Source organism: Diadema setosum, chromosome 11 (assembly GCF_964275005.1).
Source record: "Diadema setosum chromosome 11, eeDiaSeto1, whole genome shotgun sequence".
NCBI classification, from domain to species: domain Eukaryota; kingdom Metazoa; phylum Echinodermata; class Echinoidea; order Diadematoida; family Diadematidae; genus Diadema; species Diadema setosum.
The window spans coordinates 35330146-35356057 of NC_092695.1; the positions used below are offsets into that span (position 1 = coordinate 35330146).

General features: G+C 37.5%; 3 protein-coding genes and 1 non-coding gene across 4 annotated transcripts in view; all 4 read left to right on the plus strand.

Moving 5' to 3' along the window:
* The first annotated feature begins 412 nt into the window (after nucleotides 1–412).
* Nucleotides 413–5863, plus strand: LOC140235249 (large ribosomal subunit protein uL6-like). The gene is made up of 5 exons (XM_072315281.1): nucleotides 413–458; nucleotides 2973–3020; nucleotides 4028–4233; nucleotides 4897–5110; nucleotides 5663–5863. Exons 2-5 carry the CDS (start codon nucleotides 2975–2977, stop codon nucleotides 5764–5766), a joined length of 570 nt encoding a protein of 189 aa, XP_072171382.1. The 5' UTR covers nucleotides 413–458; nucleotides 2973–2974; the 3' UTR covers nucleotides 5767–5863.
* Nucleotides 5864–8558: 2695 nt separating this feature from the next.
* LOC140235250 (mitochondrial import inner membrane translocase subunit Tim8 A-like) lies at nucleotides 8559–9602 on the plus strand. Its single transcript, XM_072315282.1, has one exon. It carries the CDS (start codon nucleotides 8666–8668, stop codon nucleotides 8948–8950), a length of 285 nt encoding a protein of 94 aa, XP_072171383.1. The 5' UTR covers nucleotides 8559–8665; the 3' UTR covers nucleotides 8951–9602.
* Nucleotides 9603–12467: 2865 nt separating this feature from the next.
* Nucleotides 12468–12539, plus strand: Trnap-cgg (transfer RNA proline (anticodon CGG)). Its single transcript has one exon. It is a non-coding gene; the product is annotated as a tRNA-Pro (tRNA).
* Nucleotides 12540–14967: 2428 nt separating this feature from the next.
* The window catches only part of LOC140235055 (F-BAR and double SH3 domains protein 2-like), a 70404-nt gene continuing 59459 nt past the window's right edge, over nucleotides 14968–25912 (plus strand). The window contains exons 1-4 of the mRNA XM_072315093.1: nucleotides 14968–15042; nucleotides 17105–17202; nucleotides 18075–18120; nucleotides 25453–25538. Of these exons, the coding sequence (XP_072171194.1) occupies nucleotides 15022–15042; nucleotides 17105–17202; nucleotides 18075–18120; nucleotides 25453–25538 (251 nt within the window). The 5' untranslated portion in view covers nucleotides 14968–15021. The remainder of the gene's footprint in view (nucleotides 15043–17104; nucleotides 17203–18074; nucleotides 18121–25452; nucleotides 25539–25912) is intronic.

Below are 25912 nucleotides of genomic sequence, written 5' to 3' on the forward strand. Positions count from 1 at the left end.
GGAAGCGCCTTTACAAAATTAAAGGGGGCGCCGCTCCCCCCCCCCCCCCAATTTTTTAATTTCTTTTGTTTTAAAAAATAAAAATAAAGAGGGTCACGCGCCGGGTGATGAGCCCTCCTCTGGATCCGCCACTGCCAGCTGGAAGTTAACTGGATACAGTTGTATAAAAGTACTGTAGTCAGGAGGGCCAAGTAGTCAAGGCTGTCGGCTGCTGCTGGTGTACATCCTGAAACTTTCAACCACCTACGTGTTTATTGCCGCTTAATAGTCTGGAAAAAAATACTCACTGCTTTTGTAAAAGAGCAACACGTATTGAGTAACACACACGTTTTTCCCGAGAATAGTATTTGAGTAGCTCAAGTGGCTGAAAAGTGCGTTGACACAATACTGTAGTATATCCCAGAATGCTACTGTGAGAGTACTTCCTCTTTCTTTCGCGATATCAGGCCCGAAAATAGGTGAGGGGAAAAAGCCTCTGAAATCCCTTTGAATCTGAGAAATCAACTGATGTTAGAGAAAGTTTGAGACGAAAGAATGCAAATTTGTATATGTACTTTCTGTTACATTGGGCATAACATCGTTAAGTCGTTATGAGTCTGAAATTTAACTAAATTTTGTAATAAATCAAATGTATTCCGCAGGTATATGATGTAGTCCCATTGCCGGGAAATCGCGTTGTGTTTCTCTCTGTAACAACGAACATGTGTAAATGTGCCTGCTGCATAATCTGAAGTTAGCTATCTAATATTAATGCGACATTTAAGCTAAAAAATCAATGTACAGTAACCCGATTTGATAATTTCGAAGTCGGTTGAGAAATGCAGTTCTGTGAGCACACATGAACCGGAACACTCACTCTCTGACACTCACAGTCACACAGACACATTCACAGATAGACAGACGGAGGCACGCACATACACGCACCGCACAAACGGCTTCTTTCAACATCAACTTGCCGTAGGCCGTAATTTATGCGTAACCATCGCATTGCACATAGAAATCTACATCGGCATAGAACATATCTACTTCAAATTACTTGAAATGTATACATTTTTTATTGGCCCATCCATAGTTCTAGATGGCTAACTTTAATGGTAGGTAAAACTTATGAGTGATCTTTTTACTTTTTTTTTTTCATTTAGGCCTATAATTAGCCAGGCCCAGGGAAGATGAATTTTGCATGTTACATCTTTAACTCTGCTGATATCAGAACATTAATAGTTCAGTAAATTAGATCTACATATAACACACATTTCCATTTTTACTGTACGCTGCAACACGAGGCTATTGACACATTGTTGAGGCTCGTGAATTTGAAGAGTGAGTTGTTTTGATCGGCACAAAATTCATATTCAAATTCAAATTCAATTCAGTGCTTCCCGAGAAGTGATTTAGTTTGAATTTATGTGATTGGAAATAAACCATGTATGTAGGGTAACTGCGACCAGCCCCAACGTGCAGCGTTGGGGGCTGCGCCGTTTTCGCATTCAGATCTTAATGTTGTACAAAACGGGTGCTGTTGCGGCGCTATATTTCCTTAATTTTTCAACAAAAACTACTAGGAATACTTACATGGGTCGATTAAACCTAAATGATTCTAATCGGCGACTTTTTGATGCATTTCGTTGCTTATGATGCAGAAAATGTTGTCTTATAAGGCGAATTGTCTTCAGCTCGCCGATGCTCACTAACGTTGCTAGCTAGCCTTTGGCAAGGCCCTCTCGCTGTAACGGACGAGCGAACGGACGAGCGAAGCGAGTCGCGCTACCTTACTCGGCTGGGCTCTCTACACCACGCAGCGAGAGGGCCTTGACAAAAGGCTACGTATTACTCGCTACATGCGCAGATGCTTACTAATGGATATACACGTTCAAAATGGTAGCACGGCTCTCCCACTAGGGCAGGCCGCTTACTCCTAAAAAATGTGGAAAATTTTGCAGTTTCCAGATAAATTCGTGAAAAGAACCAAGGCAATGGGGTAATGTGTATTTCATTTTTTATTGTCACTGTGTTTATGATAGAAATTTACCCATGATTTACGAGTGAAGTCGCCGTATGTGGCAATAGGGAGTTGTTTGTGGTTCTCACTTTAGCGAAACTGCGAGGTAGCCGCCAGGACCCCGCCGCATAGCGGCGCGGTCTCCGGGGCTAGTATGTAGGGTAGGGTCTAGTATTTCATTTGATTTTGGTGCAATTTGGTTTTGTGGAATCAAGATATGGACATGGATACGAAAGTACACTTGTGCTAGACCAGCTATCACACCAAGCCCTTCTAATGTAATGCAGTTTCCTATCCTATTCAAACAATTGTTTCAAATTCCACCTGATGAAACTACTCCATTTTAAAATGTAGATCTAGACATTATAGATTTATATGATGCCACTATGCCAAAACTGCACAAAATAATTTCCAACATGTCAGATCACTCACATTAATTTGAGTCACACCAGATGACAGGAAGTGTCATTTTCAGCCTTGCTTGATATTTTTCATTTCAGTTATTGGTATGTCCAGTGACTAGTAGGCCATGTTTGTTCATTATGAATTTTTTCCCTCAAAATGTGAAATTTCTGTAGATTGTCTTATGAGGAATGCTTTCAGCCTTGCATTGATAAACTTAAAATGACATATGCTAGCTTGCAATGTCTACAAACACTGATGACTGAAATGTATCAGCAGCTTTGCCTCTTGAATTTTCAGTTGAAACCCTGTAAGTTTTGTCTTTCAAGAGGAGTCCCTCTCAAATTTGACAAATTTATGGCTACTAGGTAAAGTGTGTTCTTGAAATCATTTTCATCAAATTCCCATCTGAGGTTTGGGCTCCTCATACTGCAGCAGTAACCAGAAAATGCTTGGCAGGTGAAGAACAAGGCAGGTCGTGGTAGATATGATGTCAACCAAGTACTTTCCAGATGTCTTACTCAGCACATTGTGACAACTGTAGTCTTTTATGTCTCTTTTTCTCATCCAGCCATGAAGACTATTTTGGCCAGTCGAAATGTCGAAGTCCCGGAAGGGGGTAAGTCCAGGTTTAGACTATTCAATGTCAAGACAGATCTTAAGGAAAAGTCATTCTAGTGTCCACATTGCTTGAATATTATGTTAGTCCATGATGTCAAGTACAAATCAAGATTCTAAACAGTAGGAATTTTGAAGTGCCAAACATTCCGGCAGAAGTTGCCCATTTGGGAGATGCATGTTAACATGCATGTGTATGTTCAGTTTATATGAAGGAGTTGAGCTCGTATAGAATTGTTTAGATTATCTTTACAGAGTTGTAAGGCGATTATTGGCCAAATACTAAACTCTACATGTACATGTACTACTTGTTTCATTTTAGATCATGATGTAAAACAATGATCTTATCATGTGAGCACCATTCATTTGACTCACATGCTGATGTAATCTATCTTTAATGTTGTATCTATTATTGCACTGAGGTCAAGATGTCAGCAGATATTGTAAAAGTTTAAGTTTTTCCTAATTCAAGTTTTTGTGTGTGTGTTGTTGTGTTTTGTGTGTGCATAAAATGTGAATAGCCAACAAAATACACAAAAAATGCTACAGTTTATATATTCTATGTGTACTGTAGTTACTGTATTTTTGCCCATGAAAGCTTTGTCCAAAATAAACAAATGAAGATTATGTACCAGATACAAACATATGCTAATGGCATATTATGAAATTCTTCACCGAAATCGATTTCTGAATATTAACAGTCATCTGCATGCATTTCATCTAGATTTTGTTTTCCTATATGATGCTTCCAGTGGGAAGAACTTTTCTGGAGACTTATTTCGAAATTTTGGTGTGCAGACAGTTTTTACATAATCTCACAATCATTTTATTTTAGGTTAACTTTGAAAGAGACAAACAGCCTAAAGATATCAGAAATGTACAACAGTGATTGAAAAAAGAGCATCAGAAAGGGATGATGGTCATTTGCTTCAAGCTGTGTTCCTCTTCTTGCCAACACAAGATCTTCCAAAAAATTGAACTGACAGTATTGATAATTTCCCATTGCAGTGGATATCGAGGTGAAGGCCCGCAGGGTGACGGTGAAGGGCCCCCGTGGGACCCTCTCGCGCTCCTTCAAACATCTGCGTGTCGAGATCCGCAAGCTGAGCCCCAAGAAGCTGCAGGTGGTCAAGTGGTTTGGTAGCCGCAAGGAGCTTGCCTGTGTCCGCACCCTGTGCTCCCACATCGAGAACATGATCAAGGGTGTCACGCTAGTGAGTGCCTTTAGAAAGTAACCAACTCTTGATCTGCCGACATCCTGGGTCTCTGATCTGTGTGATAAAGTTTGGATTATACCCGTCTTTGGCACAGCCTTATAATTTCCATACGATTTATGAATGAAGATGGCAGTCGGTTTTGGGTGTCACATGCCAAATTCTAGGTCAAAGAATTTGTGGGTACAACCTGTATAAAAATCACAATTTTTCTTGATTTTTGTTTAAAAATTTCAATACAACGGTCTTCCAGTTGCATTAAAACAAAATTATCAGTGTTGTAAGGTTAATGTTACATTTTTACATTGAGTAGTCATGTAGCAATTATGTAGCAATTATGAAGTTCAAATTAATAGGCTAATGGCACATTTTACTCTCCAAGGACAGTCAAGTTTGGCTTGGTTTAAAAAAAAAGATTGTAGGAATGAAATATTTCAGCCATAAATCAAAAAGAAAGAACAAATCTGATGCGATTGTGTAAGTATATGAAAACAGAAATGAATTTGTTAAATAAACCTGACAGTAGAGGACTAAAGTGCAGTCCTTTTAGTGAAGGGACAAGAACAATGTGCCTTGTCTAAATTTGAAATGCTGAGTGTAGCAAGTGCATTGTCGCACGAGAAGATAATATTGCTTGTCATACATCCTGCCACCATGATTTAGGGCTACCGCTACAAGATGAGGTCGGTGTACGCTCACTTCCCCATCAACGTCAACGTGCAGGAGAGTGGGAGCCTGGTTGAGATCAGGAACTTCCTTGGAGAAAAGTTCATCCGGCGGGTGTCCATGAGGGAGGGCGTCACCTGCATCCCATCAACCAAGCAGAAGGACGAGATCATCCTTGAGGGCAACGACATCGAACTGGTCTCCCAGTCAGGTAGGCAAAGGCTTGATGTTCTCTGTGAACCATATGGGTGCTTTGATTTTGTCAAAGATTGATTTACTTGTCAGTAACAGGTTTGGGGTTCTAGACCCAACCATGACATCACTAGCATTTATTGGCATGACATTCATTCACAGTGTCACGTGAAGGGCGCTAATTGGCCTTGGCCCTGTTGCATAAATGTTTTAGGTAAAAAGTAAGTTAGAAAATCAGAGATCCAATAAGTCACTGAATACTTATTTTTGATTGGCTAACACCTGACATCCGCTTGCTTTTCTGACTTACGTTTGAGTGCATATTTTTTTTTTTAAACTATATGGAGTTGTGTTATCAAGCACAAGGTCCCATTCTTATGAAATTTCTAGCTGTAGAGTCCAAACATTGTGTGGTAAAGACTGAGGTCTACCATATTGATAGGTTTATGTTGTTGAGGGATGTGTGACTATGCCCTTTTCAAATGTCATACTCGAATGATTTGTTTAAAGGCATGTAGCAGTGAACAGAACCTGACATGCAGTCTTTCCCGATTTCTTTCTTCCATTGTAGCTGCGCTCATTCAGCAGTCCACCACGGTGAAAAACAAGGACATCAGGAAATTCCTGGACGGCATCTACGTCTCAGAGAAGACCACAGTGGAGGATCCAGAATAGACATGCAAGTGATTCAGACCGCAAGATCATATGGGAACTTTTAACACCAAAATGTCCATGTGAAATAAAAGATCTTTGACACAGTGCTGGGAACGCATATGAGAAGCCTTTGGTTTCTTTCATTTTTGAGTGCATGTGTGATTGGAAAGCTGGAATGGGTATGATGCATGCGCTGCATTAGTGCTACACAAGGTGACACAGGACTCCATGGTAAAGAGATACATGCCATAACAGCTTGAGCTTTTGAACAGCAAGTGGAAGCAGGATTCTTTAATTTGAACAAAATGGAGAAAACAGAAATTATCACATAATACAATGTATACACAGCCAGCCTGTATGGAAAAGATATTTGCTGTAATATAAATCAGTTCAGGCTTTGTTGACTACAATGTTGTAATGATTTCGAAATTTGGCCGAAAAATATTTTTTAATATGTGTAAGAGCTACATTTCAGTAACCTATTACACCAAGAATCAGAAAAAAAAGAGTTCAATATTAGCAAAGAAAAATACATTTAAAGTTATAAACATACCACTAAAGCCAATGGGTCTGAAAAGAAGACTATAACTTTGCTATTGTTCCCAGGCTGCCTAATCTCTTGCTGGTTCCTGAGAACAAAAGAAAGTTGATAGTCTTTCCTTTCAGACTCACTGATTTAGTTCTTATTGTCTATATCAAAATATACTTTTTCTTCATTTATATGTAACATTTTTTTCTGATTGTTGGTGCAACAGATTACTAAAATACATCTCTTTCACATATCAAAAAATATTTTTTGGCCAAAGATACACTTTAAAATAAGAGGCATTCTTGGTAAGCGAACGATAAAGTATTCATAAACATGGTGAGAAGTTTGCTTATTCTAGAGTTACAGAGAAATAGAACCATTTATGCTATACAATGTATAGAATTTTGGCATTGTGTGATGTAAAAATTCACACGAATTACATGTAGCATCATGCCAACCACCACCTGCTTTGAAATTGATTTGATGATAAAGAGTGAGTGATACAACAGGCTATCCACTGCAATAACCTGTGTATGTGTGTGTGTTGTGTGCGTGTGTGTGTAGTGTGCGTGTGTTTGTGTGTTCAAAGATGACAGGGAACCAGACATTTCAATCCAAGGGTGATTACCTTTGAAGAAAAAACTACAGTAACAATCAGAATTGGTTGGTCATATCATTCATTCATTCATTTCATCTTATTTCTTCCAAGTAACAGGCTCTGCCAATGGCTGTGTTTTGGACAGTCAACATGAACTTGATACACACATGTAATGGGTTAAATTTGACAATTTGTAATTGTTGGGCATGAGGGACACATAATGGACAGAATTGAGATTGCAGTGTGCTGTGCCACAAATTGATTTGGGCAAATATACAGTGGACTCCTGTTATAACGAAGTCCTCGGTACCGGCAATTTTCTTTCGTTATATCAAAATTCCGTTTTAACTTTACCAATAAACAATAAAGAACAAACAGCAGATAATTTTGCGGCCTAAATTTTTACTTCGTCGTAACTGGAATTTCGTTATAACTGTGTTCATTATAACAGGAGTACACTGTACAAGTATTCTAGTGGAAGTCATCTTATTTAGGAATATTCTTGTATACTCCAGTACCTGGTACATGTGTACACAATGTTGGAAGCTCCTCTGAATACTCTTACAAAGTCAGTTCTGTGTGACATCACAAGTTACATTCAATTTCTCTTGAATTAAATCATTTAATTAATCTTGCCTCGGAAGTGAAGCTTGCTAACATGAACATGTGAGTAGGATGGGAGGTTATACATGTTCGTAATTTATTTGTTTGTTATACTGTACATTACTTTATATGAGTGAAGATTGCCAATAGCAAATACAATCTACATGTGCACATTTGCACACGAGAACTTGCCAAGAAAACTAAACCTGAAAACTAATTAGGCTACCTTGAATATCAGTGTACAATTTGTATTTTGGTTTCTGCAGACTGATTTTCCATTGATATATGTATACATTCATCATGGAATAGAAGTGGTCCTACCACGAAAAAAAAAAAATGATAATGATAACAATAATAATGATAATAATAATAATAATAAAAAAAAAAAAAAAAAATAATAATAATAATAATAATAATAATAATAATAAAAGAATGGTCAGGAAAGCTAGCCATCAGATGCACATACTTGTGAGAAAGTAAGAGGTAGTTAACCGTAGAAGAGGCTAAGCAAAATTCAAAATACATGTATAAATTTCAGAAACTTTGAAAAAAGAATATCATGCTGCCAAGTTTTTAGTTTTATTAATGAAAATATCTCGCCTCAAAGTCGTTGAACCATTAACGTTTAGATACCTGAACTAGTCTCAATTTTCATGTTTCAAGCATCTCGTCTATTTTGCCTTATGACTCTGGTCTGACATGTGTCAAGGGAACAGGGTTACAAGTCATACACGGGTTGAAATTGACACATAGAGCATAGATGCATTTAGTTTCTTCTGCATTCTGGTTTCTTCTACATTGATTAATTTCATTGGACATCTAGCGGCACACAGTAGTACATACCTGTTCACTCATCCACCTACTTCAGTATTGTTCAATTGTGAACAACAGTCAAATTCATTGCCCAAGTGGAGCGGATGAGGGAATTTGTGACAGGGCTGCGTATTGCATATTGCTGCGCCACCATAGTCTCCTAAAAATGGTCTCTAACTTCAGTCGGAAAGAAACCGAAATCACGCATCATGCATGTATGTACAGTAATACATGTACGTAAATGCACGCGCTTGCGCCGCGTAACATAAAGCTGTATCTGCAAGCGGCATAATATCCTGCGATCAAAGAGGGATCGTTTGCTCAGTGAAACGTTTTCAAAGGACTATAACCTTACAAGTTTGATACTCCTCTGCAAAATGGCCTTCAACGCTCAACAAGGAGCAGGAGGCGTCGATCCTGAGCTTGCCAGGTTCATCAATTTGGAGTCGCAGCGACAGAAATTCTCTCAGCTGGTGTACGCACTGACCGACACGTGCTGGGAGAAGTGTGTGGCAGACCTCCGCCTGGGGAACCGGCTCGAGAACAAGACGGAAACGTGCTTGGTCAACTGCGTGGAACGATTCATCGACACAACAAACTTCATCGTCAATCGTCTCGAGTCTGTTCAGTCCAGTCCAGGCAGCAAACTTGGCGCATTATGACGGAAATCCGCAGAGCTTTGTAATTAGGGACTGTGCGTCGTGGAACATAGCAGTATTTGTCTGTAACATCAAAATGACGTTTTTACAGTGAGATCGTGCAGCTACGCAGGACAAAATTCAACAAGCTAGTGACAGTCGGCTAGAAACGCGAAACGTCTACTGAGTACTACATTGTCTGCTGATCTTCGAGACAACCGTAAATGGAACAGTGCATGCAGTGTAGTTGGCAATCACACTCTCACTACTCCGGAGTTCCAGTTTCTTCCAACCCAGCCCTGTGTGCAAGAAAAGGAAGCATTCGGTGCCATGAAGGGCTGTTCAAGTACAAATTGTATCACTCAGATTGGATATGTGACTGTGACTCCTTGAACCTTGAAGAAGTAAAGTTTTAGAATCTAAATCCCTGTTGCAGCTTTTTGTAGGAAGCCATACTGGGATGGCACGGCACTCTGTAATCTCTATCATAGGCAGTAGCGAGGCATTTGTATCCACGTTGTAGAAATTTGATGTGATGTGCGACAATGGACAGACATGAATGCAGACATGTTCGACATGTACAAAGTCTAGATTCTCAATTGCTCAATAATTGAACTTTGTTAGTTACTGGGTATTGATTGTTATGGGATAGATGGTCTGTATGGGTCAACTTCAGTTCTCTCAACCAAATAAGCAGGGGTGGGTGGGTGGGGACACTGCATATTGTTAGCAAGAATCGACAAACCTAAGTAGGACTTATGATAATGGTATTGTGAAATTAACAGTACACGTAGTTGTGTGTTTTGAGTGGACTGTAAGTGTTATTATGGTCAGACTTGGCACTGACATACAGTGTTTCATGTTGTGTTTTTTTTAGCCAAACAAACAGACCAACTGACAACTTGGTACCATAGTGTACTACAATTGTTGATTTGTTCAGTCATTGAAAAAGAAGATTTTTTTTTTTTTTTTTTTTTTGGGGGGGGGGGGGGAACAAGTCATGCCAGATCACACATTTAGGGTTAATATGAATTTGCTGATTTCCTTACCCAGTGAGAATGGGACTATCACAAAAACAAAATTCTCTCAAGTTGCAGTCCTACTGAGGTGCTGTCTTCATTATGTGGTGTGAATTAGAATGGTACATGTACATGTACTTCTGTACATGAGCACTACAGTACATGTCTGGACTTGAGATCATATTGGCTTCATCCTCGACAATATAAGATGATTTATCAATGTAATGGACATCTTTTTGATTTTTTGTGAAGTGGACTGTCTTTGACCTATGATCTAGAAATTTGTATTAACATAAAATTATCACAGCCTTGACATTTCAATTTAGTCTGTCAAATTAAGTAACTTACATGTACTTCAGCAAGGCCATCATGGGAATTTTCGTTTAAGGGCGAGTCCTATTATAACAAAGTCCTCAGGACAGGCAGTTTTCTCTCGTTACGTCGACATTTTGTTATATATCCGAAAAAATTAAGTGTATAAAGATATCTAGCTGATACAAATGTACTTTCGAGCCTTGGGCCTTCAAGTTTACTCTGTTGTATACAGCTGTACATCTGAAACTTTGCTGTAGCCGTGATCATTATACAGTGTACAACATGTAATGGGAGTGTACTGTACTGTGTGACATTATGTGGCAATTGGATGGTGGAAAGGAACCTTTCTGATCTGAAACTATGTCGATTTATTGATAATAACAAGATGTACAGTGTAATTTGAATCATAAAGAACTTTACAGTAAAACTTGGTATTCAACCATGTTTATATACGTACAATACAGAACATTGTAGGTCATTTTGCCCATCAATATGAAAATCAAAAACAAAAATGTATTCTAGTTCATTATAAAATATTTCTGTTTGTCAGAAAAATGTCCATCATACTTTATATAGGGCCTACCATATGCAAAACATTGATTATAGTGACAGACTGTTGTGTATAGATAATGTCTATTACAGTCATTCTCAATGAAAATTCATTTTATGTGAATACACATCACAGTTGATGGTTTGCAGCAGCAACATAGATTGTGGCAAGATAAACACTGTACCTGGATATTTGACACATTGTGGAATTGTTATCAGAGTCTGACTGAGTTGGTTTCATTTCATTGGATACAGTATCTAGTGGTATACATGTACTACTCTAATAAAAGATACAGTGTATGTGATAAAGTACATGTATGTTTGCCAATACATGTGCTTTGTTACACATTGATAACATCTAATGAGTGCTGGATACTGTGTAATGCTTCAGTGTAGTTTTGAAAATGTGTATGTATAATCGTGTGTATGAGTATGATGAAATATGTGCCTTCTATAATATGTAATGTAGTTCATAAGAAGAAATTTGTGAATAGTGTGTGCAGTGTACACATTCTAATTTAGATGTATTTTACAATCCATGGGTCTTTTTAGAAGAGGCTTACAAAGTGTGTGTGTGTGTTTGTGTGTGTGTGTACAGGGAATTCAGGTCTAGTCTACAAATGTCAGTTTTTGTTTTTTATTAAGTGAGATGATTTTGGTGTACATTTATGTTAGTTGTGAAGGAAATACCATTTGTATGACAATTTTTACCACTACAGAGCAAACTCTATATACATGTACATGTAAAGAGACCTGAAATTGTATAACAAACTACCTCATACATGTATTATACAGTAGTGTAAAACAAATTACAGTGTACGGTACTTGTAATTTCTTTGGTCCCCAAGAAAATTTGGCTTTATTTTGTATTGTTTATTGACAACTAATACAAAAAATATATGATATAACAAAATATTTTCTGGTTACAAGGACCTTGTTATAACAGTTAGTTTCAACTGAACCTGTAATAATACATGTAATAATAATTTCAATTCATAAAGTGCAAAACCTTTACATTGCATGCACAGTATACATTGTACTATTGAAATATTCTGCCCTGCAAAAGCTTTTTTTTGATATGCTCAATAAAAATGTGTCTTGACTCTTGATTTTGCGGACCTATAACTTCAACAGTTTGGGATTTCTTGACTAAGTAGTAATGGCAAAGTTGTTTCACAGTTTGGCTGGGCAGGCAAATGCACTGTCTCCCAATGTTTTTGTTTGCTTCATAAAATAACACTTGTACATGAAGTGCCTTTGATAGAACTGCACAGATTGTTTTGTTTTTTTTTTTTTTTTTTTTTTTTTTTTTTTTTTTTACTAGTAACTGAGACATGGTGCAAAATTGCCCTTGAATAGTGAGATGACCACACGATGGCAAATCGAAACCTTAGTTTCCATTTCTTTTTTTTTTTTGTTTTTTCTTCTTTTTTTAAAGTGGGGGCGGGGCAGATGTACTCGAATGTGAATGCATGTACAGCTGTACTGTAATGCAGTGCATGGCGGTGCAACCCATCGAGAGCTTATGGAGCTTTGAGCAACACCATAACACTGTTCGATAACTTCAGGTTTATTTAATCTTGAGTTATGAGTTTGCGGCTACCGTACATTATGCCTCTATGGTTGATATTGTACATGAGGCTCCCCGAAAGCGACGAGGCACGTTGGTCTAGTGGTATGATTCTCGCTTCGGGTGCGAGAGGTCCCGGGTTCGACTCCCGGACGTGCCCCTTCTGAACTTTTGCCATTTATTTATATTTGATATACCCTTTCTATCTGACAGCCTTGTTGCACCACGAAATACAATGGAGCTTTTTTTTTTTTTTTTTTTTTTTTTTTTTGCTCGTTTTTTTTGTTTTTTGTTTTTTGTTTTTTAAAGACAACAATAACCATGCACTTCCCCCAAAAAACAGTTTTTGTTTATCATAACTAAAGTCTTGATACAGGTGTAGGCCTATTACCTAAATCTTAGGTTCAAAGGCCCGGTACTTTGACATACGGGAGGCTGTAAAGAGAACTTTTTCTACATTATAGATATTTAGCTGTCACTTTTCTAGAATAATGTTAGTTTTTTAAGTTGTTTGATGAAACATGCAGTCTTCTGTTCAAACATTCCAACATGGAAACTGTGGCAGAATGAAATCATGAAATAGTATTAATGATAAATGAAAATAGAGGAAAATAACATCACTAAAACAATGAACATAAATGAATTATTATACATGTTGATTGTGCGGGATCCTTTGAAAACAAGAACTGCTAATGAAGGTCAAGGTATTTCCACCGTAGGCCTTATTAAGTTGTCACTAATAAACGAGCACACAAATTGATTATGATACCCGTCAGTTATTTTCATAAAAAAAACAAAGATTAAACATTACATTAAACACTATATATCAACAGTGTTTACTAATCATCTTAGGAAATAAAAGCTTATTAAACACCCTATGCAACGATATACAGTGAACAAATGTTTTAATTTGTTCAAAAGTTATCAAAGGTGTGTGTGTGTTTTATTAATGTGACTGCATGGGCAGGGACTTATTGGACTTTTATCTTTTATGGCATACTGCATCGGTTCACCCAGTTAGTTGATTTGCTTCTGATTAATCTGCATGAGTATACACTGCATAGTCTGTTTATGTGCCACATTTTGATAACCAGCAGAATTTTCAAGCCGTTAAACAATGGAGCAGAATGTATATAGTTATGGTCTCTGCAATGGAATGGAAAGATGTATTTTCTCAAAATGTAATAGTTCTCAGCTTTGCAGTAAATGGAGACGACCAACATGACTTCCATAAGAGGGAGCTCCCCATAGTCCGCGAGAAATCGTAGCAAAATCAATGAATCATTAAAAAAAACCCAATGTTCTCTTATCTATAATTATACACTTTGCCCTATCCAATTCTTAGTATTCCTAAAGCACGTGCTTCTGTGATGTTACAGACTCTGTTTATCTTTGCATGTATACGCTTTCTCTTCCTCTAGGCTCTTCTTAAACCAAACAAAATCCCTCTTTGAACAGAGGTAACTGCTATTTTCTCGAAAAGTTAAAATTCCGAGCATTGCACCAGTAGGAATGCATGTTGCCCTACGTTATTTGGTTTTTTTTTTTCCTTCCCTAAAAATCATGTCAAATGGAAAATCATAGGTTGCTCAAATACTTACCGTCGGCAAATCAATATCGGTTAGCTATTCAAGGGAATTTTCATATTTTCCTGTAAAATACCGGTATACTATTGTATAATAGTATGTCACACTTGAGCAATTCTAGTGGCTCGGAAATTCTTCTGTTTCAAAAGAAAGATTAATCCCTAAACTTTCGAAGGTATAAGCATTTCTAGATTTTGGTCCACTCAAATTTTTGGAAATAATTCAAAATTGTATTGGACAGAAAGTATTATTTCTAGTGTTTTGTCATCTTGCCCTGACTTATTCCATTTTCAAGGGGATGAATTTAATCTTTTAACTAACGAAATTTCTTTTTTAAATGAATTTCGGTGGTGCACAAATATGATAAGTCAGTTGAACCTGCAAATATTTGTTCTTCTCAATTCTACAAGCATCTGTATTCAGCTCCGAGAACGTTTAATTTCGACTGTTTTTCCGACTTTTGGCCACATAATTTTTCACGCGTTCTTTCATTCTCATGTTCTTGTCACTTCAAATCACAGGAAATGACGGGTCGTACCGGTATATAAACTTGTCAGCGACAGATACTATAGCGCAATGGAAACTACGTCATAAATATGACAATGTTGTACTGTTCTAGATAGCTAGTTCGGTGAGCGGGACGCTCGCTCGCTCGCTCGCCGTTAGATGACTGCCGCACGATACTGCGCGGTTATATTACTGACAAACCACCACCGGCTTCATCGTCGAGCTGCTACGAGCCCACGAGCTTCCCGACCATTTGCGCCAGTTGTATTGTGAACACATTCCTCTATGTAGTCACTGGGATGCTGTATGCAACGCCTACCGAGCGAGCCACACGTACTCGCATAGCTGCCGGAGGGAAGCCAGCGAAGCAGTAGCAAGCGGCCGCCAAGCGACAGGGGAAGGTACCACTTCAAAGCACACAACAAATGGTCAATTTCGGCTTGGGTATGTGACAACAAGCGGCAGTATAGTACCTCTTCTAAGCGTCCGGCATCAGCCGCATTACAACTGGATTTTTAGTTTGCTTGATTGTTTACCTGCCATTCCAGTATGCAACCTCCGCCAAGAAAGGTAAGCCACGGCCCGGTGGAAAACACCATTAGGCCTACCCGGGGGCGGGGGGGGGGGGGGGGGGTGTTTCACGAAGTTGTGACTAAAAATTATGGCATGCCACTTGTATCCCTGTTCAATTCCATTAGCCTAATCCCACCACACACCTCAAATTATCATTTAGATCTTTACAGAATAATTCCATTCATTGTTATTTATTTTATCTTGAATTATCAATAGCAACATGAAAAAAGTCCCTGTTGTTAAAATCTTAATTTTCATTAGAAAGTTGAGCAATATTATTGAAGATACACATAGCATAGCTTAATTTTTAGTAAATCTTAAATTTTAAGTTTGACTTAAATTCTTCGTGAAACACAGTAAGTTTACAGTACGGTAACGAAGATACACATCACATGACGTAATGCATTTGTATCTAGGCCTACTAGTACTAGACAGAAAGATCCTTCTGTCCAGAGGAGTTTTATTTTTTTGACGTTATCGCTCTCCTCCGTAGACATGGAAGGAGTGGATTCCGTGAAGCCAGACGCAGTCTCTGCGGAACATAGAGTCTATCCCCGACGACCAGATACAGACCGATCTTTCGGTCAACGGTTCTTGAAAGTTGACATAGAATCTCTAACAACGATCGCGTGTCTATTAATGAATACTATAGTAGGCCTAATAGATACGAACATTAGTATGTCATATCGTCGGTCTCCACCATGTCCACCGGCTGTAAACTTGGCGTCTTGGTTGGAGTATACTCGGGGGGAGGGGGGGCGGGTGGTAGACCCTCTATTCTGAAATCCTTCCTAATATTACTAATTCATGGAAGAAATTTCTTCTTAAAGGGAAGATAAACCCCAAGAACAATGTGGATTGAGTGAAAGCAGCAACATTAGTAAAACACATCAGTGAAAGTTTGAAGAAAATCGGACAATCGATGCAAAAGTTATGAATTTTTAAAGTTTTGGTGTTGGAACCGCTGGATGAGGAGACTACTAGAGGTTATGACGTATGAGTGGACTACAATATCAAGAAAATATAAAGAAAATACTACAAAAATCCATTTTTCATGAAAATTACAAATTCCATCAACTTGATATTGACATATGTTAAGGGTAGCAATTATTCCCCCTGCTTTCTGAAAGCGGTTGGTCCACTGCTCTTTCATAATTCTAGAAAAGTGAATTTTTGTTGAATATCCTTTATATTTTCTTTGTATTGTTGTCCACTCATACGTCATATCCTCTACTAGTCTCCTCATCCAGCGGTTCCAACACCAAAACTTTCAAAATTCATAACTTTTGCATCGATTGTCCGATTTTTCTCAAACTTTCACTGATGTGTTCTACTAATGTTGCTGCTTTCACTCAATCCACATTGCTCTTTGGGTTTACCTTCCCTTTAAGTCAGCTCAGTCAGGATTTTTTCCTAAGTGGTAAATTCTGAAAATCTTGCTAAATTTTTCTCTAAGCGTCTTTCTAACTTTTTTCCTAAACTTGGGAAGAAACTTAGGAAGATATAGAGCGTTCTAGGTCTATGCAAATGAGAATGAGATATCTGCAAAAATATGTCCTATGTACATTGTAATAATAGCAACCTGCAAAACATTGTGATAGGCGCTTGTCATTCACTGCGCGCAACATTCACTTTGATGCGCGAAATGGGCACGAGAAAGGGGACATGCCGCGCACACATGTCCCCTGCGTCATAATAATATGCGATTCTCATTGGTTGGTGGTAATATGATACAGCATTTCGTAAAGACGGTGTAAGGATGGCCTAATTTGCATTAAGAAGTTCCTAGGAAGAAATTTCAGAATACCAATTCTGTCTTTCCTAGGCACTTCCTAACTTTAATAGGAAGAAACTTCGGAAGATTTTCAGAATACCACCCCAGACCCAGAGGAGTCGACCCGACCTGTCTAGTCTTTAAACTCCGCTTGAACTCTATGCACATTCATTCAGTAATATATAATCTAAATGTTATTGTTAAGTTCATCTTTGTGTTGTTGCAATCTCATACTACCCTGTCATTTTTTTTTTTACTAACGTGTTACATGTATTTATCACACAGGCGAAAATTGGACAGGACCTTAAAAATGTTCAACATGAACAATGGACAAAATTACAAAGCAAACACCAGGCAGACACGGATATACTGGATGATGTGAGGTAAGAAATTCTATATTAAAACTGTATCCTTTTTTATATTCGTGATTGTTTATGGTTGCCATGGCGAGGAGCAGGTAGATGCCAATCAAGCCGCCCAAAATTTGACCACAACTCCATCCAAAATTTGACTGCCAGCCACAGCTTTTGCGTGCAGTCAAATTTTGGCTGGGGAGGTCGAACCTTGCTTGATGCAAGTTTTTTTTTTTTTTCCATACATAGATTCCAGATTGTTTAATTCATAATGTGACACTCATCAGGTGTCCAAAATTAAGGGAAACTGAAATTAAAAATATGTCTTTGGATCAATTTAACACTCTTACAATAATATTTGAACAGTGTGGCAAATCTAGTTGCAATACAAAATATAGGTTTCCATAGAAAAGTATGCTTACCTCATCCAAGATGACCAGGGGCCCGTTGCATAAAAGTTACAATTATGGTAACTTTGCCATCCAATTGTAACTACCATGGTAACAATACTCAACAGCCAATCAAACTCAAGAATTCCATGGAAGTTACCATTGGATGGCAAAGTTACCATAATTGTAACTTTTATGCAACGGGCCCCAGGTGTCTATCTTACCCCCTGCTAACTTCGTAAAAAAAAAAAAAAATTAACAAAATTGTTTTCATCTGGCATATCTTCCAAGTGTCCTCCTGAGGTCTTCTTGGACAGGGGAACTCTATATAAAGAGGGGGAGGGGGGGGGGGGAGTGTGCTCAGAGTACATTAGATGTGTTTTGGTAGAAGGTATACGTAAGACATTTTTGTCTGAGTATTTCATAGTAGAACAGGATGTGCACATATGTCGTTTTCACAAAGCATGCATGGACATTCTTACTGACCCACTGTTCTTGATTTCCTCTACCCAGGGAATTTTCCAAACAGCGAGCTGCAATCGAGAGAATATATGCGCAGGTATGTTTCATATCCTTTGTTTGTGTCATTGTTGATATATAATACAATAGAACTCTGTTTTAAGTTTGTTTACACTGATTTTTACTTGCCTCATTTCAAGTGTAAAGTAATTAGGATGCCTTCTAATTGGGTTATCACAATTTTATCGAGACCATGTTACAAAAGGGCTGCTCAGAAATAGTTAACATGTGTGCTGTACATTGTAGTACTACAAAGATTGTCCTCCCTTTACAACATATTTGGAAGCCATACATAAGGCCAGTTAATGACGATTGCAATGCCAAGCTGCAAAATGTAACAATTGCTGTATTGGTGTACACCTAAACATAGCTGATAGTGGCTGGTTTTGCCTTGGGCATCCTCTGACCGCACATTGGCTTCTACCCACAAGTTACCCCAGCCACGGCATACCACAGTGGTCAAGGTTGTAGGGGCCAATGATATGTGTGCCTGGCTGTTGTACTCCTGGAATATATGGCGGAATAATTTTATGCTGGTGGAAAAGTTGCAAAATTTTCGGCTTGGTGTGAGTCACATTACATATCAGGAAGCTTTTGATTATCATGTTTTGAAAGCATGCAGCTAATTCCAGTCAGTTGTTGTATTGCTACCAGTAGACTGAGAGCATCGTGTGAAAAGAAGAAAAGAAAAGGAGTTCAGGGATGCATGATTGAAGGGGCCTACTGTGCACAGGAATTTTGGCTTCTCGCTTATACCTTGTGGAAGGAAACCAGTGTGTGATGTAGCAAAGGAACTGGATTGATTACTGAAGGTGGATCATCTGCTGGCAGAATCAAGTCCATTGTCGGATAATTTTGATGTCAGTGGACTTTAAAAAGCACTCATAATCAGCTTCTTTCTGTTGGTCATATTTTCAGTAAGAGTTGCAGAACAAAATGATACTAAGTAATACTACTATTCTGTTAGCATGGTTGAACGGTCTACAAAGTTCAAATGATAGATGTGGAACTATGAAAAACCCTAAAATAAATATAATTTTAAAAATACGTGAAGAGTGAAATGGGAATGTTCAAATCGGCATAACAGCTGTATAAAACTTAAGTTCAGAAAGTATTGCCACACCATTGAACAGTGCTTGGATGTGGCTTGTATGCACGTGCATGGCTGTGTGTACAGAGAGTAGTCTGTTGTCCATGTTCATAGTAGGAAGAGCTTTGTGGTTTGGTGACTGATTGTGTAGTGAGACAAAGGAATGCCTCCAAAGATATGAAGTGGCTTGCTAATCCAGGGATGTCCCCCTCCTTTGAAGGGACTATCTGACAAGACTGTTCACTCTAGCCTGTCATTGCTCTCTGACAAATAGCTGTCCTGCAATTATGTAGCATCATGTGGACTCTTTAAAGGAGTTACTGAAACTAATGAGAAAGTTTTCTAAATGAATGCATTGTCACATGCTCTATTGACTGGTTCAAATCAGGTTGAAATTCAGGCAAGTAATGTAAAAGACAAGAAAGTCATTACTGCATGAAGGTCAATATATCCTGTGATATGCCATCCTAATGGCCACGTATCCAAGCCTGTGAATTGGATAGAAACTGAAAGAGTGAGATATTAATTCTTATCTATCACCTTGAATGCATGCATTGCTCTGGCTGCCTGGCTGAAATAATGACTGCCCTATTTCTCAGTTTGAGTTTGAGCAGTCAATTGATTGGGGAAAAGACTGGTTCCCCTTTTAAAAGACTGTGAGCTTTGACATCTTTATGATAGACATTGAGTTTTCTTACCACTGCTTGCATGCAAGCATTGAGTATGGACTTGTTGCATCCCATTGATAGAGCTATTTTTTTTTCTTTGAAAATACATGTATATTGGTATATTTAAAGTACTCATCATGTTTGTCTTCACATAATGATTTTGTGTGCTTATTGAAAATCTGTACATATTGTTGTTTGATTTTGTTCAGTGTGGATTCAAAGTGTTTGAAATGGTACAAAAGCTTTGCTGAAGGCTATAGATGAGATTTAGGGAATTGCTTTAAGATTTTTGATTGATTTGAGTTTCACAGTCCTAGTTCATGTCATTGAAGAGCTCTATCTAAGTCAGAATTGTTTAATCCAGGTGCATTAAGTACATAATGAGTCTATGTTACAGTAAGACTGAACAGACTGACAGGATGGATAATACGCACTTTACTAGACATACGTCAGAGGTAACGTCAGAATTGAGTCATACTTCCAATCGTGCGTTTCCTCCTGATGCATTATCAGTGCAGGGTTTGGAAACAGGCAATGAGTGCTGAGGGGAAATATGTTATTGTTGTTTTTTTAATTTGTTTATTTATTTGGGTGGTGGTGGTGGTGGTGGTGGTAATGTTTCTTCTAAAGTTACAAGCCAAGTGGGTATTTGTGATCATGCTACAGATATCAGGAATTTAGAGGTGTCTTGTGTCTGTTTCATGAGATTAAGTCTACACAATTGAATAGTATCAAATAATTGAATGGTGAGACACTGAAAAATAAATGCTTAATGTGCAATTCAGTTTAATTGCAACAAGATTAAACTCTGGTCCCTCTTGAACGAATAAATGTGGTAAAATGTAAAGTGCACGACACAGTGTTTGTGTGGAAGGAAGGGTGAGCTCACTAGAGGTCCGGTAAGTGACTTAGTACAAATATCCTGTCTTGCCTGTTTGTGTGTGTAGTCCAAAAGAAACCACTCTACGTCATGGGGGATCAAAACACCCACTCAAGGGGGTGTAGTCTTATTCAAGGTTGCCTGACCGATCACTTTGCTGCTTCTTCCTCTACCTGCAACAGCCATTGAATGAAGACAATAAGATTAAAGGAAGTAATCTCATTTAAGATGCCCAGGTCTATCCCCAACCTGATCTTAAGTTAGCAAGACAGAGCCAAATTTTAAGTGACATACTATCCATATTTATGTCATACTTTGCTATGCTTGTCCCACTGTGCTACAAACATTGTTCTTTCTTTTTTTCTTTTTTTTTTGCATTTTTAATTTGAGAATGCATTTCCTTTTGTTTATCATATCTTCTTGAGGTCATATTATTTTCAATATTTGTATTTTGTATGTTTTCAGACATTTGAAATGAGAATGGGGTTAACCTACTTACTACAACTAGTACCCCATCTTTATAATTCAAAGCTATACACAGGGTTCCCACGGTCGCAGACAACCTGGCAAAGTCATGAAATTTTGTAAAATGATTTTCCAGATCTGGAAAAGTCATGGAAAATACAGACTTATAAATATAAACATGGAATTTAAGTCATGTAATTTACAAATTTGTGTGTCTTTTTGCCTTTTAGTGATCTTTTTTTTTTTTTTTTTTTTGCAATGTTATTTTGTTTTCAAGACAAACATGTCAGCAAATAAAATAAGACCAACTCAACTGCCACAGGCAGTGCTAGAGTGTCTTTATGTTTTAATGAAGTTACTGTCTTAAAAAGGGACCTGGATTTCTGAAATTTGGCATGGAAAAAATCAAGGAAAAATCATGGAATTTGTTTAAATGTAAAAGGTGCAAGAACCCTCTACACAATAACAATGCCTAAATATGATTTACAACAGTTCTGTTAGAGCCAATCTGTGAGGTGTTGTATTATCTTAAAGACAATTGTTGGACAATTGTCTTTAAGACAATGTTTAAAACAACATTGTCTTGGAGACAATGTTGGAAGGTTCACCATTTCCAACCATGGCGCATTGGTCAATAGCTAACTGCCACTGCAAGATAGGAAGAAGTAAAAAGCTACATGTTGTAGACCCAGAATGGGTTCAACTACAACATTTGTGGATACACTTGCATGTAAATGTATAGCATGTTTTGTATTATTATGTTGAAACAGAAAATCCAATTAATCTTTTATGACGTAAGTTCTCGTGCAGTGAAGAACAGATGGTGTATTAATAGGTCAAACAGTGGAAGGTGTTAATTAAGGGCCTTAATTACCTGATGCCAAAGCTCTCTCAATATCACACAGAATTTATAGATGCTAAATGCATGATGATACAGGTTCATTCCACTCTTGATCTCAACTCTTTAAATTTCAATTAAATTGGAAGAACTTTTTCCTTCCAGCTTACCTGCTTAAGCCCATTTTCACACATTGCTTTAGGTCTTGAGCCAGAAGCTTAGCTTAAAATCATGCTTTTGACCTCTCTGTAGGTGCTAAAGATAAAATGTGACATGTGTCTGATTAGAATTTGATAAATGAATGAATAGTGGTGTAAGTATTGCAGCAAGGAAGTTAATCAAGGGCAAAGGATAAAGGTGAAATTAGAGGCGGATAAAATATGCTTATTTGATTAATCTTCTGCCATTGTTTTTATATTGCTTCCATCTACAGTATACATTTTCCCCTTGTTTCAAGTAATGATTTATAAGCTGTGCTTATTACCCCACAGTTTCCATCAAATCAATGATTTTTTTTTTTCTCAGAAAGATCTTATGTTGCCTTGCTTTAATATTATGTCATATCTAAAGAAAAAGCAGAAAGAAACAGCAGGAAGATTAAAAGATTAAAAAGATTTTATTTCCACAAGGATTAACTTATTAACCCCGCACACAAGTTATGGAAATCATTCCTTTAAAGCAAAGAACTGCATCCCAAACTGTAAATCAAATATTAGCCCAAAGTGTGCACGTATGGTTGAGCACAGGTATTTTGAAAAGAGGAACACTTGAGTTACATCTATAGGCTAGGATAAGATAAAGGCTGGCTGTAGATGTTGGCCGATTTGCAGCTTTCTATACCTATTTCATGTAGGAATGTTCAGAAGGCATTTAATTTCTTTCTTTTGTTTGTGTACATCCAGCATAAAATGAATGCCTAGGATACATACAGTGTATATGACCTACTGTACCTTGATTCCCCAGCCCTTGTACCAGTCCAACTTTGATCAATGCACAAAAGACCAAAAAAAAAACAAACAAAAAAAACAAATCAAAATGAAACGAACAAGTAAACAAACAAACAAATAGACACCAAAACAGATGAACTGTAAAATAATCAGCAACAACCTTTTCATATTTTCCTTTTTGTCTGTCATTCAACTACAAGAACATGGCTATTTTCTCCCTTGAGCCATGCTAATTCCAGTCTTGACACTGTCTGGGCAAGTTTGCTATAAATTGTTCTTGATTTAAACAAGCTGTCACAGGGATCCTTGACTTTATTTCTATTTCAGAGTACAGCATAGTTCATATGATTGTGAACTTGCATAGTACAAAAATTTTTTAGACTGTATTGTATGGAGGTAGTAAAAGTTATTTAAGCTTGTCAGTAACCTGACTACCGTGATAGTAACCATGATCTCATGTGCCTTTATTGGAGTGTGTACATGTACTGTAGTAAGCCTCTCCCCCTAGGAGTCCTATGTAGTATGCCTTTACTGAGTTACAATACCTTTGAGTTGACATGATTATCAAAATAAAAAGCTGTTGTGCTTGTTGTGTAGATTTCATATTATTTGTGTATTAACCAGTCCCCTTCACATGATTGGACTGAACTCTACTGGTTTGCAGTATGTGTCTTACTGCAGCGTCTAATATTTTAAGTCAGGGTTCTTGTTAGTCATGGTACATTGAAAAGATCGTTAAAAGCATTTTGTTAATAGCTTCTACCAGCACTCCAGTTGAGATGGTGCTTGACTGTATTAAATGCAACATACACTGTAGTGTGACCTTCTACATGACAGTCTACTGTCCTGTCACTACTCAGTATATGAATGAGATACACGCATAAAAACTCAAGTACAATATACACACCGTGTATCAGAGCAGTATTATCAGACGTGCAATATGTAGTTAGTGCATTAGCAGTGTAGGTTTCTCCTCTGTGAAGTTAGATTCAACTGTGTCATATTTTTTCCTGAACAATTGTGAAATCAAAATACTGTTGATTCCTGCTTAGTTTCATTATTCAATGTATTGCTGGTGAAATGATTGCCCTACATAAAACTAATTCACACAGCAGAATTCTACCATGATAGAATCAATACACCCCAATAGACTTTCATGGCTGTGTTTAGTGTAAAAATCTGAGTGTGCAGTTTGGATACATTTCTAACTTTGCTGTGGATTGACAAGGATGGTTTGTGTAGAAGTTCTTTAACCCATTTAGGACAAGTCCCGAGTATACTCAGGCAGGTGTCTATGGGAAATGTGTGTTGTAGCAAAATCAGTCCATCCTCAACTGGTTAATCACAATAATTGCAACAAATAAGCCTGAATATAACGATAATTTCACCTGTTATTCGGGCAGGTCTTTTAGATAATGTTTTTAAAAATGGAAGAAAAAAAAAAGACATCTCAAACTGATTCCATATCACAGCACAGATGTTGACTTGGTTTTTAATACATGTATTCTAGATAGTCACTTCAATGTTATGATTAATATTCCCCCTTTTTAATGATACCGAGAAAAAGGAAGAATGAGACATTTCAGAACCTTTTCATTTTTTTCATACCATACGAGGCCATATCCTGATGTAATACAAATGTATGAATAAGCAGTATTGGTGTCTGAGCACAATATGCATCCGTGAAAACCACTGGAGTAAAAATGATGCATTTTAGTTGAACAATAGAGGAAGGAATGAGGAAGACGTGAACACATTTCAAAGTCCCCGAGTCAGTGCCCTCCTCGTGAGTTAACTGAAGTAAGATTTCTGTGTGTGAGGGGAAACTGTGACAAAATGATTAATGTTACTCAAAATCATTCAAGATTCAAGATTCAAGATTCTAATTTATTTCACTTCCATCTAATAAACAAAGAAATAATATACAATGCATATGCACAGGATATTTGTAATAATTGCAGAATGTGATTTTACAAAGTACATATGAAAATGAGTAGCAGATGAAAAAAAAAAAGAAGCACAATTATATCTTTGTTAATATATACATAAAGCACATGATACAAGTTAACTAAGGATGGGGATGGAAATGGAGGGTCACACTAAGAAGCAAAGCTTGTACGATATGGGACTCTCAGAAAATACACAAGACAGCAATATCAAACAAAATAAAATAAACCAATGTCAACTGACATGAAATCAAAATAATTGGGAAGGGAAAAAAAGAAAGAAAAAAGAAAAAAAAAGGGGGGGGGGAAACTACAGCACATGCCATTGTGGACACAAGCAAACTGGATTCCATGATGTAAAAGTAGTGATAAAATACAACCTGGATTGAATATAATGCAAAAAAAAAAAAAAAATTGTATAGATATCAGTTGAAGGTGGTAACAAGGCATCAGTCATGTTATGGAATTCAAAAGAAACTTTGCTTAAATTGACAAACTTGTCATACTTTTTATCTTTTTTTTTCCCCCACATGTGCAGAGTCTTACCAAATTGGCATCTCAGTTTCTCCAGAAACGAGACTTCCCTCCTCCGTCAGAAGAAACGGAAGAAGAGCAGCACAACAGGTGAGGGCCTTGGCAGCCATGTGTGAGAGATGTGATGGGGCTATCTGGCAGCCTCTAGCTCTGACATTTGTCTCAGTGAACAAAAAACAAACAAACAACAACAAAAACAGTGGGAGTGTCTATCATTTATACAACCAAGGCTTTAGTGGGCAAAGTTTGAGCCTTTGCTGATACTAACATGATGATATATTATGTGATTTACATCATGATAGATTATAAATGTGATTTTTTTTTCTTTTTTTTTTACGCCATACATTGAAGTATAACACATTGAGTGTCTATCATGTATACAACCAAGGCTTTATTGGGCAAAGTTTGAGCCTTTTCTGATACTAACATAATGATAAATTATGTGATGTACATCATGATAGATT